Consider the following 13866-nt stretch of genomic DNA (forward strand, 5'->3'; position numbering starts at 1 on the left):
AAATATGGTCATGAAAATGTACAATTCTGATTATTTTTAATTTAAAAAAAATTGAAAACTCGTCATTTGCAGTCAACACCCGTGTGGAGTGGGTTAAGCTCATAGTTTTCAGATTTTGCAAATTTGTTAAAACCTACCCTCCATTTCTGGAATATTTCCTTGAGTTGTTTGTGTGTTTCTTGATGCATCTTGGCACATGGCGGCCATGTTTGGTCTACAGGTGACATGGTAGGTAGCTGGTTAGATAATCTCTGCAGGTATTTGGTATGCTGTCATTGTAAAAAGAGAAAGAAAATAAATGATATTAAATTTAAGTTTAATACCTCAATCAATCACTTGTTATCACATGAAACATGGCTTAAAGCCAGTTAGAGTAGTTATTTGTGGTATCCTGTGAATAGTAAAGAGCTCTGCAGTGATTATTTTGATGCGGGCTTGATGAAGAACTTCCAACCTGAATAGAAACAATTGTCAGATGACTTAGAGAAGTACACATGGTGCCGATTTGGTTGAACAACAGTACTCATCTTACCGCCCTGTACACCTGACATAAGTGGTATCATCAACCTTGAGTTTGTTATTAAGTTATTCATTTTCATGTATACCGATTGAATCTTGTTATACTTACTATATATCTTGTGATGAAGTCAACTATCTTGGGTGTGGCATTGGCTCGGAAATGTTTCCTAGTCTCCCTCCTCACCTACAGAAACACCAACAATACAGTTTTTACTTCATAACAAAGATCAGTCAACTATAATAGTGATAGGTGTGGGTACCACAGATATTGGAAGATTTTATTTTATCTTGCGGCAAGTTTTGTCATCATGATCGTTTTCAGTATATATGTGTTGTAACAATCCTGAGCAAAGCTGATGTTGATAATTGTCATTATGACTTATGGAATCAAATAATCCACAAGATCATTATTAGTCAATAAACCTCTATGGAAAACATGATCTTAAACTTCCACACAGGGAGTATGAATTTCAAATGGGGTTACCCAAATGGGTAACTCCATTTGAAATCTACACCTTCTTTCTTGGAGATTAAGGTCAAGTCAACAATAGAGGGTATGGATTTTAACTGAATTAGCCATATGGACAAAGCCAAGGGATGAAGCAAACTTAACAGCACTTTGGTGTACCTGAACATGGTATAAAGTAATATACTAATGCTTTTGCGGATATACATCATTGTCTTAGTTGGCCACCTGTCTGCCCGTCATTTTAGGCAGGGATTTTGTTGCTGGGACGGGCAAAATTAATGCATTTGACAGATGCTACATTCTAATTGTAGGTGTTGAGAAAGACTGTTGACCTTTTTAGTAGGCCAGATTTGCAAACCAAGGTTATAGCAACACATATTTGAACTATTTGAACCCCCAATGAGCTGTAGAAGTTTGGTAAATGCTTTAAAGGTCAAAATAGGATAGGCAATATTATTCAAATGACAAGCAAACCTCAATTTCTAGCTAAGACCCTGATATACGTTCCACTCACCTTCCATCCTATGAAGTACTTGTGTATGATAGCTGCAGCCCATATGCATTTGGCTGTGTATTTCATCTTCTTATACTCAACCCTGGCTTGATGACCTCTCCAATAGGATGAGATAGTAGTACTGGCATTACGCATCGTCTGGTATTTCTTATACTCCTGTAAATTTATAGGGAAAATTAAAAAGAATAAGGAAAATTAAAAATTTAGAAAAATTACTTAAATATGTGAAAATAAACACAGCACAAGAAATAAGTCCCCCCTCAACATTTCGTCATAACATTGTAAAGTTTTGTTTTGTACCAATAAAACTAACTTTGAAATAATTACATGACTGTTTACTAAGTGTTGTGTGAAAATGAAAGATGTCCGTGACTTCAGGGCTGCATGAGCCTAAATTCCTTGTCCCAATGCGCCTTGCAGTTAACAAGCATAGGCCTACTTTGTGACTTTGGAAAGGGCAGTTTTTGTCTTCAATTTGGGTTCATTCAGCCATGAAGTCATTGACATCTTTTATTTTCACACAACACTTAGTAAACAGTCATATAATTATTTCTAAGTAAGTTTTATTGGTACAAAGTTTTATTTTACGATGTTACGACGACATTTTCAGAGGGGGACTTATTTCTTGTGATGTGTTTAAAAGTAAACTGATTTGTGGTATATATGGCTACACTTAAACTAAGTGAACCAACTGACAGCTAATATTAGTGACGTCGCACCCGAGTACATAGGTGAGCTTTTGCACGACTTACTCCCTTCTCAAAACCAATAAGATCTTTCACAAATCTCATTGAAACAATGCACACCCACTGTCAACTTACCCTGTATCCCCTAAAGTGTGCCTCAATGAGGATTGCACTGCTCCGCATACGTCGATAGAGGGCGTAACACTTCCATCCACGATAGATTCTTTGGATGAGTACAGCTAAGTCTTCCATCCTAGCATGCCTCTTGTCTTCAAGTTCAAACAGCTGTGTACAAGAAAAATAATTTTCATTATATTAAACAAATTTATCTATCTTCAACTGAATAAACAAAAGCACTTATAAATAAATAATTTTGACATAACATATATTCTTTCTTATCTCAAATTTTATACCAAAATCACTCAAAATTAATCCGATTATATTTTCTAAATCACCTATATTCCAAGGGCAGTGGAGTTTTTGAGGACAGATATCCAGTCAAATGGCAAAATGCATATTAATATGTCTGTCTGACAAAAGGTGGAAAATGTGAAAAAATGTCTTCCATGATTAAGGAAATGTGAGGCCATGTTTGACTAAGTGCAAGATTCTCAACTAGTTCTTTCTCAGACAACTCTCTATGACAAGCCTGCATTGGCAATGAACAGTAACTATATGTATATAGGAGCATGACACGAGAAGGGTATCTCAAATAATCAAAGCGGCATCTCTATTGCAAAAACATTGGTTATTAATTAGTTTAAAGTTTTGAAAGTGCATGCCTGATATTTGCTTTCAGTGTAACCCAATTGACAGTATACACATACCAGACACGAGACTGCACTTTCTGAAAAAACTAAAAAACTGAAAATGCATGTGAAATTGGGCAAAAAGTACCCAAAACAGGCTAAAATTAAATAAAGTTGCAGAAATTTTGACTAAAAAACCCCCAACTGAATTCAGTTTTAAACCTGAAAATTCTCATGCCTGACATACAAAGTGACATTTCCTGGACTTACCGTACTTGGCGTTCTGATGAATATCTTGGTAGTTCCAAACACATATTCATCCTTAGGTAACCTGAGTGTAGCTATGATCTGCTTGACCCCATCCTTGGCTTGACCTTTCCAGTTCGGCCATGTTTTGGGACACAGCATCTTGTATCGCTTCAAGAAAACGTCATAGTTCTGACGGAAAGCGTAACCAGCTCGCTTTACTCGTACATTTTCCATCAAGCTGTGGTAGAAGGACAAATTATAAGTTAATAATAACAGGGTGATAAAAAGTGATATACATTAAATTACCTTTTATGCATGTTCAAAAGCTGAAAATAACAGTTTGTAACGTTTTCTTAGATTATGACTGAAAAAGCTCACTTGTTGTAAAATTGCAATACTGCCCTCACCTGAGTATTTTATGTTTTTAACAAATAAAAGGGGAATCCTCACATATAATACACTTTAGTCTGTTTTTTTACTTGAGTCACACAATATAAATGAACATCACCAAATGAAAGCAGACTTATTACTCACCCTAGATATCTGACTTGGTGCCTGATAAGCGCCCTGTCAAACTCACGTGCTGCTTTGTTTTCATTTGGCTACAATGAAATATGGAAGAAAACATACATCAGAATAATCAGAATTAAGCCATTTCAAAGTGAATTAAATGTTTATATATTTTGTTCAACTGCTACTATGTAATACTCACTTGGTGCTTGTTAATGTTAACATCAATAAAATATCAATTTATTCCGGTGTCAATTTACAGAAACCGGTTCCAGTCGCAAAATATGCAAAGTGCACTTGGCAGTCGGAGGCGTCGCTAGACTAATCGGATTCGGGGGGAGGGGGGTGTACAGCATATTTTGCAGACGGAAAATTTGTCCCATAATAGAATTGTGAATTGTAGACCCAATTTTTTTAGCCAGGATGGTGCTCCATAATCTACTATTGCATTAAAAATAGTTACATTAACAATAGGCCTATTGTATAACAACAGTAGGCCTACAACTTGGTAACACATTAATCTTTTATATGACTCTTCTAATTTGATGACAATCAAATGATTTTGCAGACAACAGTAAATATTTGCAGACAAAATTATGAATTGGGGGGTTCAGTCACCCCAAACCCCCCTTTAGCTGTGGCCCTGTATGTAGCCCATTCTATATAAATACACAATGTTATGAGTCTCATCTATTATGAATTGAACAAAGTATAGGGTACCTTGAAAAAGGTAAAAGAACTCTACAATATTTGACTTTCACCAAGCTATTATAGCGATAATGAATGAACACAGTAGAAGACGACCATATTTCAAAGGACAAAATACGGATGGGGCTAAAATACCAATCAAACCAATCAAAAGACATTTTCAGAAATCAGAGTGAGTTGGATTCACTTCCACGCTGAGACAAATATACCTACGTCTCAGCTTCCACAGACATGTGCGAGGGTATATATACGCACACAGTATACGCAGCATTTGTTACACTGTGTTCATTCAAATGATATTTTTATTATTGTATTACGTGGGAATAATACTGTGAATGGTTTCTCAAAACTCTATATAACCACAAACATGATTCTTAAAATCAATATTATGTAATTTCTTTAAGCTGTCAATTGTTTAGAAGCTTGATAATAAGAAAATATCGAAAGTTAAGATTTTCTCAATCAATTAAACTAACCTTGATGCACCTGATGTAGCTGGGATCCTTGGATACAAGGTTCTTCATCAAAGATGCCACTGATTGCTGAAAAAATATAAAAGAAATTAAGTATAATGAATCTACATTTTTTTCTGAAACATGGAAGCTCATTGCAAAGACTGTCCTTTTAACGAACGTTTTACCTATTTTATCTCCTCAGAATGACCATCCTGCAAATATAGCTACACTTATTGATAATTTGATATATTTATTTACACTTCTCATTCATGTTACCTTGCTTTACATAATATATTTACAAAAAACTCAAATAAAATAATAATAATTCACTAACTAATTAGTCAATTTTTCAAACTAAGTCATCATTAACAATTCTTAAATGTCAAGTTCATACCTTAAACTGTGTGCATGTCGTCGGCGGCCTCTTCTTTGATGCCATAGCTGGGTTTCCTTCAGGGAAAAGATCCTTCAGTAAATGATGCTCACACTTGTACATCAGCTGCGATAGATCCCGGAATAGTAAGTCGTTGTTCTTATCCATGAAACCTTCCACTTCATAGGTGACCTATTTTGTGATGTAATTAGGAGAGAGAGAATAGATTAGGTAAGCGTAAAACTTGTCTCAAGTTGAATTTGAGGTCATCTTACCCACTTCCCTCCCCATAGTAATGATGCTTAATGATCAGGGGTGGGCCAAGCCAAGGGTGGGCTATAGCGGGGTATGTTCATCAAGTTGCTCATTGGTTATCTTTAAGGCCATAACCACTTTAAATCAATAAAAACTCCACCCAACTATCACAAAACTTGATAATCATTTCCATGCATCTTTACAAAATGTTCAACATCCCTGCATTTCATCCTGGTTTGGGTGGGGAGGTGCTCTCATCTACAACATTTACAAGAAAATAAGTGCTCAGTTTTGATATTTTTCATTTTTGTGTGCATAATACCAATTTGCCCCTGCATCCAAGGATGACTACACTAAAATACCTCATATGCTGCATTTCAATATACTAATTTTGTTGATTTGGATTCATTCTTCTTGGCTTCCATTTTATTGAACATGTTATACATCAATTTGTTAAGACAGTGGTGAGGCTGGTTAGGGTTAAGGTGAGGCTTGGTTATATACTCTGATCAGCTCATTACACTAGGATCCACAACATGCTCATCTATCAGGGCACAGTTCTCTAACCCAAATACATTTGTACATTTATTGAGGTCAAATTTTGCACTATGATTGTTTAATTGAGGTTATTGAACTATGTCATTGGGATGAGAGCATTGTGATCCATAGTGTTATTGGCGGGACATTGTGGATTAATAAAGAATGGCCTATACATAGCTGAGCGCAGCACCTACATGACAGCTGGGCGCAGCACCTACGTGACAGCTGGGCGCAGCACCCACATGAATTGCGCTTTGCACAACTGACGCGCCCTTTGTGAATTTACGCAAGCAGAAATTGGGACTTTATTGACTCGAGCTGTAAGAAAAACCAAATAATTCTCGCCTATTTTGAGCTGATCATAGTATAGAAAGGTATCAGCCAAGAATATGAAACAAAAATCAACAAAATCAAAACTAAATAAACAATAAACTATCATAACTTAAAAATATAAAAACATTGCAATTAAGCTATGCACTTCTTTGACCCATTACCATAAAAATTGCTTTTGTGAGCTTTTCAAATAGCTTGCAAACTTTCATTAAAAACAAAATAGCACCATAACGTAGACCACTAGATTTAATAGATATTTAGTCAATCAAGAAGGCCCTTTATTCTCCAGAAACTCTTTTGCAACATTTTATGCATCCAGGAATGTAGCTGCATATCCCCATCTTAAGAGCACATTTAACCATCATATCATACCCCAACTGTCCACAGGAGCCAACAACAATTAGTTGATCATTTCTTACATACAGAGCTAACACGGTAGTGGAAACAACAGCAGTATACACACACAGTTCAGCACATAATATACAAAAACAATTGTATCTGAAGCCCAAAAATTGTGATGTGCTGAAGGGCCAAATCTTTTATTTGTTTGGAAAGGTGGGACCTTCTTTGTTATAAACATTTATATCTGACACACCAACAACCTTAGATTATACCTTTGAGATGGTACACTCATAACAGCCATGTTCTTCTGACAGCATTAAACATTTGGATAGTTGGTATCCCTCCACCCAATGAGCATATCACCTTCCCAACCAATGGAGTGGGGATAAGCATTGGAATTGCTAATGTTCAAACTCATGACGAGTCTGCTGCTAAATGTAAAGCATATTCCCATTTTTATAACCCTGGGAGGAGTGGAGCAAGGGAAGTAGGGTAAAGCCCCTTGCACAACCCAATATTTTTGCCACAAAATATTTGTGATAAAAACTATTTACACTTGACATACTCTACATGAAAAATTGTATTTTTAAATCAAATTATAGCAGTATGCAAGCAAAATAGTGCATGAAAATTCTTTTTTCCTGTGAGGTTGTGGAATCCTAGTTCAAGGTCAATTGCGACAAAATTAACATCTGAGAATCGGAGTCATGGTGTGTGCATGTGTAATGTGCGTCAAGCACATACGGCTGTGAATGCAGAAGTGATAAAAAAATCCACTGATTGGCTGATCCGTCCTGATCGTTGATCAGCGTGACTGTTTATCACTTCTGCGTTCATGCTCAACACACAGCACACACCATAGCAGAAAACATAATAATTAACTATTTGCCTCTACCGCTATTTCAACTTAGACATTGTTATACATAAATTGAAACAAAATATAACAAAACATTGTTTGTTATGTTAATAGACTGGAAAATTTTGTTATTTTCTGTCAGTAACATTAAAATATTACAACATTGTAATGTAACACATTTAAACATACTATTACAATGGGCTATTTGTCTATTCCAGTTGAAATCCATACACCCCCATGACCATAATCTTCCACACAGAGGGTGTAGATTTCAAATGGAGCCACCCATTCAGGTAACCCCATTTGAAATTCACACTCCCTCTGTGGAAGATTAAAGTCAATCTTCCATACATGGTGTATGGATTCCAAGTAGAATAGTCCCAATAGCGTATTGGCATATACTGTCGCACAAATAAACACACTATGTTGTTATGAAAGACATCAAATTATAAACTCAAGACATAAAAGAATTGCAAATGTTAGCACTGAAAGTTTCTTTGTAGTATTGAAATTAACAACTTAATAACTATGATGATATTTTATCAGTTTCACTGTCAAGTAATTATCAAAGTAGGAAACAGGAAAAGTGATCCCTCCCGGGAATTGAACCAAGGACCTCATGTTTACGAGACCTGCACCGGAACCACTTGGCTACGGGAGTTTCATGATTAGGTAGACTGGAAATTCAATCTATAAGCAGTCACTCAACCCTACCTCCTTTGTGCAAGTCATCCCATAGTATCTCAAGTAAAAAAAGCCAGTTTTCATACAATTTAATAATATCGAATATACTGGAACCATCAAAAGTATTCTTTTGAGTTCAAGAGAACTTGGGCCATTCGGAGAGAGATCGATATTCATGAAAAGTGTAATTTTCATGTGTGTAATAATTTGCACTTTTTGATTATGAACTACTTCCCTCTTTTTTAAATTCACATTTTTAAGTTGCAGCAATACATAAAAGAACACATTCACATGTTTCTATTTTTACAAATAAGTGCAAAAAGTATGACAATTACAGTAATTCACTCCCATGAAGACATCAACGAATTAAAGTTGCCACTAACATCTGAAATTTTTATTCACGAGTATGTTAATGAAAAATATCAAGCACAACGATAGAGAAAGAAGTACTCAAGGATCAGGTTTGCATAACCAGCTTTTTGAGACAAAGCAGACACAAAATTGCAAATGTATCAATGGCCTAAAGATTTTGACACTTTTTGAAAGCTGCTCACCAAATTCCCAAGCCATTCCGCTGACCCACTCCCATAATTTCTTTGCCTGGAAAATTGCAGGGAATTCTTTTATTGGCATGTGGCAAAATGAACTGGCGTGTCGGGATGTGCCTACGGGTCGGGATGTACCTACGGGCCTTCAGCACTAGGGACATGCCCTCTGTTTAGTGGTGCTAAATTTTTAAGGGGGAAAGGACATCAGGGAGCTGATGTATTTTCAGAGGAGCAAAAATAATTACATGCATGAAAATGTTAAATTAAGTATTGAACTGTATAAAAATGAGTTAATATTAATTCAAAAAGACTATTTTTTCATAAATATTTGATATTTACATGATATTAGGGAATGGATAAGGCTGTACCTTGCAATATTTTAAACCAGTCTGTTGGGCTGGTAATACTAAGTTACAAATTCATAAACAAAAATTACCAGTCTCATATTTGGATCTCTCACACTGATATAAAATTGAAATATGTAATGGGCTATTACAGTTAAAATCCATTCACCACTTATTATCTTAGGGCTCATATTGAAATACCCTACCACGTTTTCACACAGAAAGAAGGCAGGATTCCCCTCGCTAAGCGCGCGCCTCAGGAAAGCTCGGTCATAAAACGGATGGATTATATGCATCAGTGATACACCCTGCCCAGGATTTTAACAAAAGAAGGCTAGCACAGGAAAGCTGCAGGATGGCGCACACCTTCCTGTGTAAGGGAATTTCAATATGAGCCCTTAATCTTCTACACAGAGAGTGTAGGTTTTAAATGGGAGTCACCCATTAGGTAACCCCATTTAAAATTTACACACTCTGTGTGGAAGATTAAGGTAATGTCTTCCACAGGGATCTATGGATTTCAACTGGAATAGCCCAATGCCCGTATCATCATACTTGGAAAGCGCAAGGAGTGCGGTTTTTGACATTACCTCTGTTGCTTATCGGGAAAGGGATTGCCGATATATCGAACAAAAGTCACATACTCTAGCATCAAATTGTAACCAGTTGACAACAAGGAGCCAGCCACAACTGACAGTTGGTAGTGATTGTGCAAATTACCAGCATTTTGATGCACATAATTACTATAGTGGGAATTTGAATTGAATGAACACAGCCTGACATACCAGTGCATCCAATCATGACACAGCCCGCTTGCTGGATTCATATACATTTCTATGCCTAAAGCTACCATCTTCATTTGTTTCCAGTTTAGCTGCAATGATGTGCACTTTAGCTGCTCCGTTTAGCACTAATGGCAGCAATATTTTGGCATGATAGCAGCAATGCTTCCCAGGAATTTCCAAGTGTTAGTACACAGTGGCATTTGAAATATAAGCTCACAGCAGATTCAAGAATTACATCAAGATTAGATAATCTCATCTTCTAATATGAGGTGGGGAGTTGTCACGGGGGGGTACTCAGTACAAATGACCATACGGGACGTGCACGCAAATAATGGGTAGCATTTTCAGCCTTTTGGTATATCAATGACCCCTTTTTCAAAGCCTATTTTGTTATATGAATGGGTCCTTTTTTCAAAATTTTCTAATTTTTTTCGGAAAATAGCCCAATTTTTCCTTAATCTAAAATTTTGGGAAAATTTGTAAAAACTAAGACAATTTGGGTTAAATTCGGCCGAAAATTTTGACTTTCGGTATATCAATGGGTCCAAATTTCTTGAAAAATTGTTATATTTTTGGGTCCACTTTCAAATTCTCAGCGGCACGTCCCTACCAAAACCAAACTTGAGTACCCCCCCCCCCCGGGGGAGTTGTACAGGTACAAAACTTGTAAGAGCAATTATGGACCACTTTGGTAATTCCAGAAATCTTTTGCAAAAAAACACAAACTACAATATCACAACATCAATGCACATAATCGACCACTCTAATGTGTACACTGATGATGATGTACTCATTAACCAAAGTTCTTGATATCTGATCCAGAAATTGCACTTACTTTGTGTACGTTTCAGCAACACTGTTGCCTTTGTCAACACTTGATGATGAGTGATTCCTACTGGCAACCGGCGCCAGATGTATCTCCAGCGTAGGTCTTGGTGTTGCCAGTTGATTTTCCATCTGGGATTTTCTTGAACCCAGTTCTAGAAACTCATCAAAAATGGTTGCCAGTAGGAATCACTCATCATCAAGTGTTGACAAAGGCAACAATGTTGCTGAAACGTACATAAAGTAAGTGCAATTTCTGGATCAGATATCAAGAACTTTGGTTAATGAGTTTACTCTACCGATACTGATGAATTTGTTCAACCATGATGATGATGTAGTTTTTGTTTCTAAAGAAAGAATTTAGGAAATCACTCAAGTGGTCAGTTAGTTATTCTTATTTGAAGGGCAGTGCCTAAATAACTGAAGTTAGGGTTATCTTGAACCGCTGTGGCTTATATTACAGTAGTGTGTTAGTTCCATTAAACAGCATTGCAATTAATTCAAAACAACTTGTTTCTGTCTTTACTTACTCCTCCGGCATAATGGTGCAACCGGAAACCGGTGTGAGAGATAGGCTCAGGTTTCTCCTGTTGCAGATTAGTTATTGAACAGATAATATCATGCCATTACTTATAACGGCAAAATCAACCTCACACATTAACAAATCACACTTAATTGGTCTAATAGGTAAGTTTGTGTATGTATCTATAGGGGTATGTTGCATGGGGGTGAGTATGTAATCAACTTCAAATGCAGACATTTTTATGAAACTTTACATTCCAAGTAGGGCCATCACTAATTCTCTAGTACCGTATTCGTTCCAATAAGCGCCCATGCTCCAATAAGCGCCCATCCAGGAAATTTCTAAATGGCAATGTTGAAGTGACAGAGAGACGTCGATACGGTGAAATACCCGGTGAAATAGCTGGAGGACTACAAGTCCTGTGTAAACTTGCAATACATTTTTTACATCAGAAAAGCTGCTAGAACGTCTCAGGACACTTTTATAACATACGTAAATTCGTCTCTAATCAACACCACTTACAAAAAGTTAGGTAAACCAGGTAAAAAATAAGCGCCCACCCAAAACGACTTTGTTAAGCACCCTGGGCGCTTATTGGAATGAATACGGTATGTGCAATGGGCTGCAAATAACCTACAAATGCATTTGAGAGTGCACTCCCTATTGGTGATATAAAAATCAATCCCCTGTTGATAGGTTAAATGTCATAAAAGGTTAAATGTCATAAAACATTCTGTATAATATGTGGAAAACGTGTGTAACACTTTAAACATCCCTGGTTAAGTTTGATGTATACTCCACTCCAGCTTCGCGCGAAAGCATTCATGTATACTTCATCAAAATATCGCTGAGTATCACTTAGAATTGTTGCCCGCACTGTGCTTTCTTATAGAAACTTCGGTGACCTACCCCCTATAAAGTTGAACAAAATACAACTCTCCGCTAAGGCAAGCGAAGAAACTTGCTCCGTGAAGTCATAAAATTTCAGCTAAAATTTCTTTGTGGCCTCCAAAATTGTGGTCGCCAAGTGGAGTATACATCGGACTTTAGACAGTAAAAACATATGTCAGTGTTCAATGGTCCAGGACAGAGTGCCCATCTGGTAGTGAATACCTGTAGGTGTGTGTGGGGTTAAGTTTGTGTGTGTACTGTATGAATATAAGGCAGCATTATTATCTCCTGTAGGTAATTAATGGTTAATCATGTTACTTGTTCAAGTAGGTTTCACACTGTTATACAACTGCATGACAAATTAATGAATGTGCAAAAGCATATCTTCAGTTATGAAAACTATCTGTTATGAATACCCTAGTCTTATGCTCCTGGGGTGGTTTAGTTGGAGTTGCCTGGCCTTGCACCGCTCCAGGTAGGTATTTCATTTATTTTATTTCATTTATTTATTAAGTTGTATTAGCTTCTACATAGAACTATGGGGCCAAATTGGTCAGGATAAAACGGAAGCTCTGAAGTGACCATTTGCTGTCATTCATACCACCAGTGTGTAAAGTTTGTCATCATCAGGGTCTGACAATTTGCAATTGACCTTTTCAATAAATTCCATAAGCCTTTGCGAGTACACCTGAGGACTCGTCATTTGACGTCATGCCGATCTGCGCCAACGGGCACATCATTTATAAAACATCGTCACTGCGCATTTCAAGTCAGCATTACGTCAAGTGACAAGTTCTCAGGTGTACTCGCAAAGGCTTATGGGATTTACCGAAAAGATCACTTGTATGAATTGTATGACAAGAATCCCAAGACAAGACACTAGGAGACTCCAGAATGTCTATAACTATGGTAAATTCACCATGTTTCAGCTTAAAATGCAAAATTGGTCAGGATAAAACGGAAGCTCTGAAGTGACCATTTGCTGTCATTCATACCACCAGTGTGTAAAGTTTGTCATCATCAGGGTCTGACAATTTGCAATTGACCTTTTCAATAAATTCCATAAGCCTTTGCGAGTACACCTGAGGACTCGTCATTTGACGTCATGCCGATCTGCGCCAACGGGCACATCGTTTATAAAACATCGTCACTGCGCATTTCAAGTCAGCATTACGTCAAGTGACAAGTTCTCAGGTGTACTCGCAAAGGCTTATGGGATTTACCGAAAAGATCACTTGTATGAATTGTATGACAAGAATCCCAAGACAAGACACTAGGAGACTCCAGAATGTCTATAACTATGGTAAATTCACCATGTTTCAGCTTAAAATGCACAGAGACCAAACTAGTGTACCTCCAGCATTTTGCTAATCAAGCCTGATATACCGGACCTTTTCCACTGACTTAATCATTTAATACAGTCATATATTGTACTGAAAGTTCCAATGAAAAACATTAATTGCCCAGAAAGCTGCTCTGCATTGACAATGCTGATATTATTTGGACACTGGTGTTATGAACTATAGGAAACATACAAATGGTCAGCTGCATTCATAAGCTAAAAAGCATATGGATTGGTTAAGGAAGTTGAGTGGATTATGGGTATTTTATTTAGCTTGGGTGCTAAGGGTTCATAATTATGCTAGAGGATTTAGCTGGATAGAATACAACTACAAGAAACATGTTGTGCTTCCTGGCATCTATACAT

General features: G+C 36.9%; 1 protein-coding gene across 1 annotated transcript in view; it reads right to left on the reverse strand.

The window, feature by feature from the left end:
• LOC140142083 (unconventional myosin-Ia-like) overlaps positions 1-13866 on the reverse strand; it is a 115344-nt gene that overhangs the window by 4921 nt on the left and 96557 nt on the right. Inside the window, 9 exon segments of the mRNA XM_072164035.1 lie at positions 138-269; positions 629-703; positions 1503-1658; positions 2324-2473; positions 3208-3424; positions 3721-3788; positions 4881-4946; positions 5254-5424; positions 11275-11331. Coding sequence (XP_072020136.1) covers positions 138-269; positions 629-703; positions 1503-1658; positions 2324-2473; positions 3208-3424; positions 3721-3788; positions 4881-4946; positions 5254-5424; positions 11275-11331 — 1092 coding nt within the window.

This window comes from Amphiura filiformis, chromosome 20 (genome assembly GCF_039555335.1).
Source record: "Amphiura filiformis chromosome 20, Afil_fr2py, whole genome shotgun sequence".
NCBI lineage: Eukaryota > Metazoa > Echinodermata > Ophiuroidea > Amphilepidida > Amphiuridae > Amphiura > Amphiura filiformis.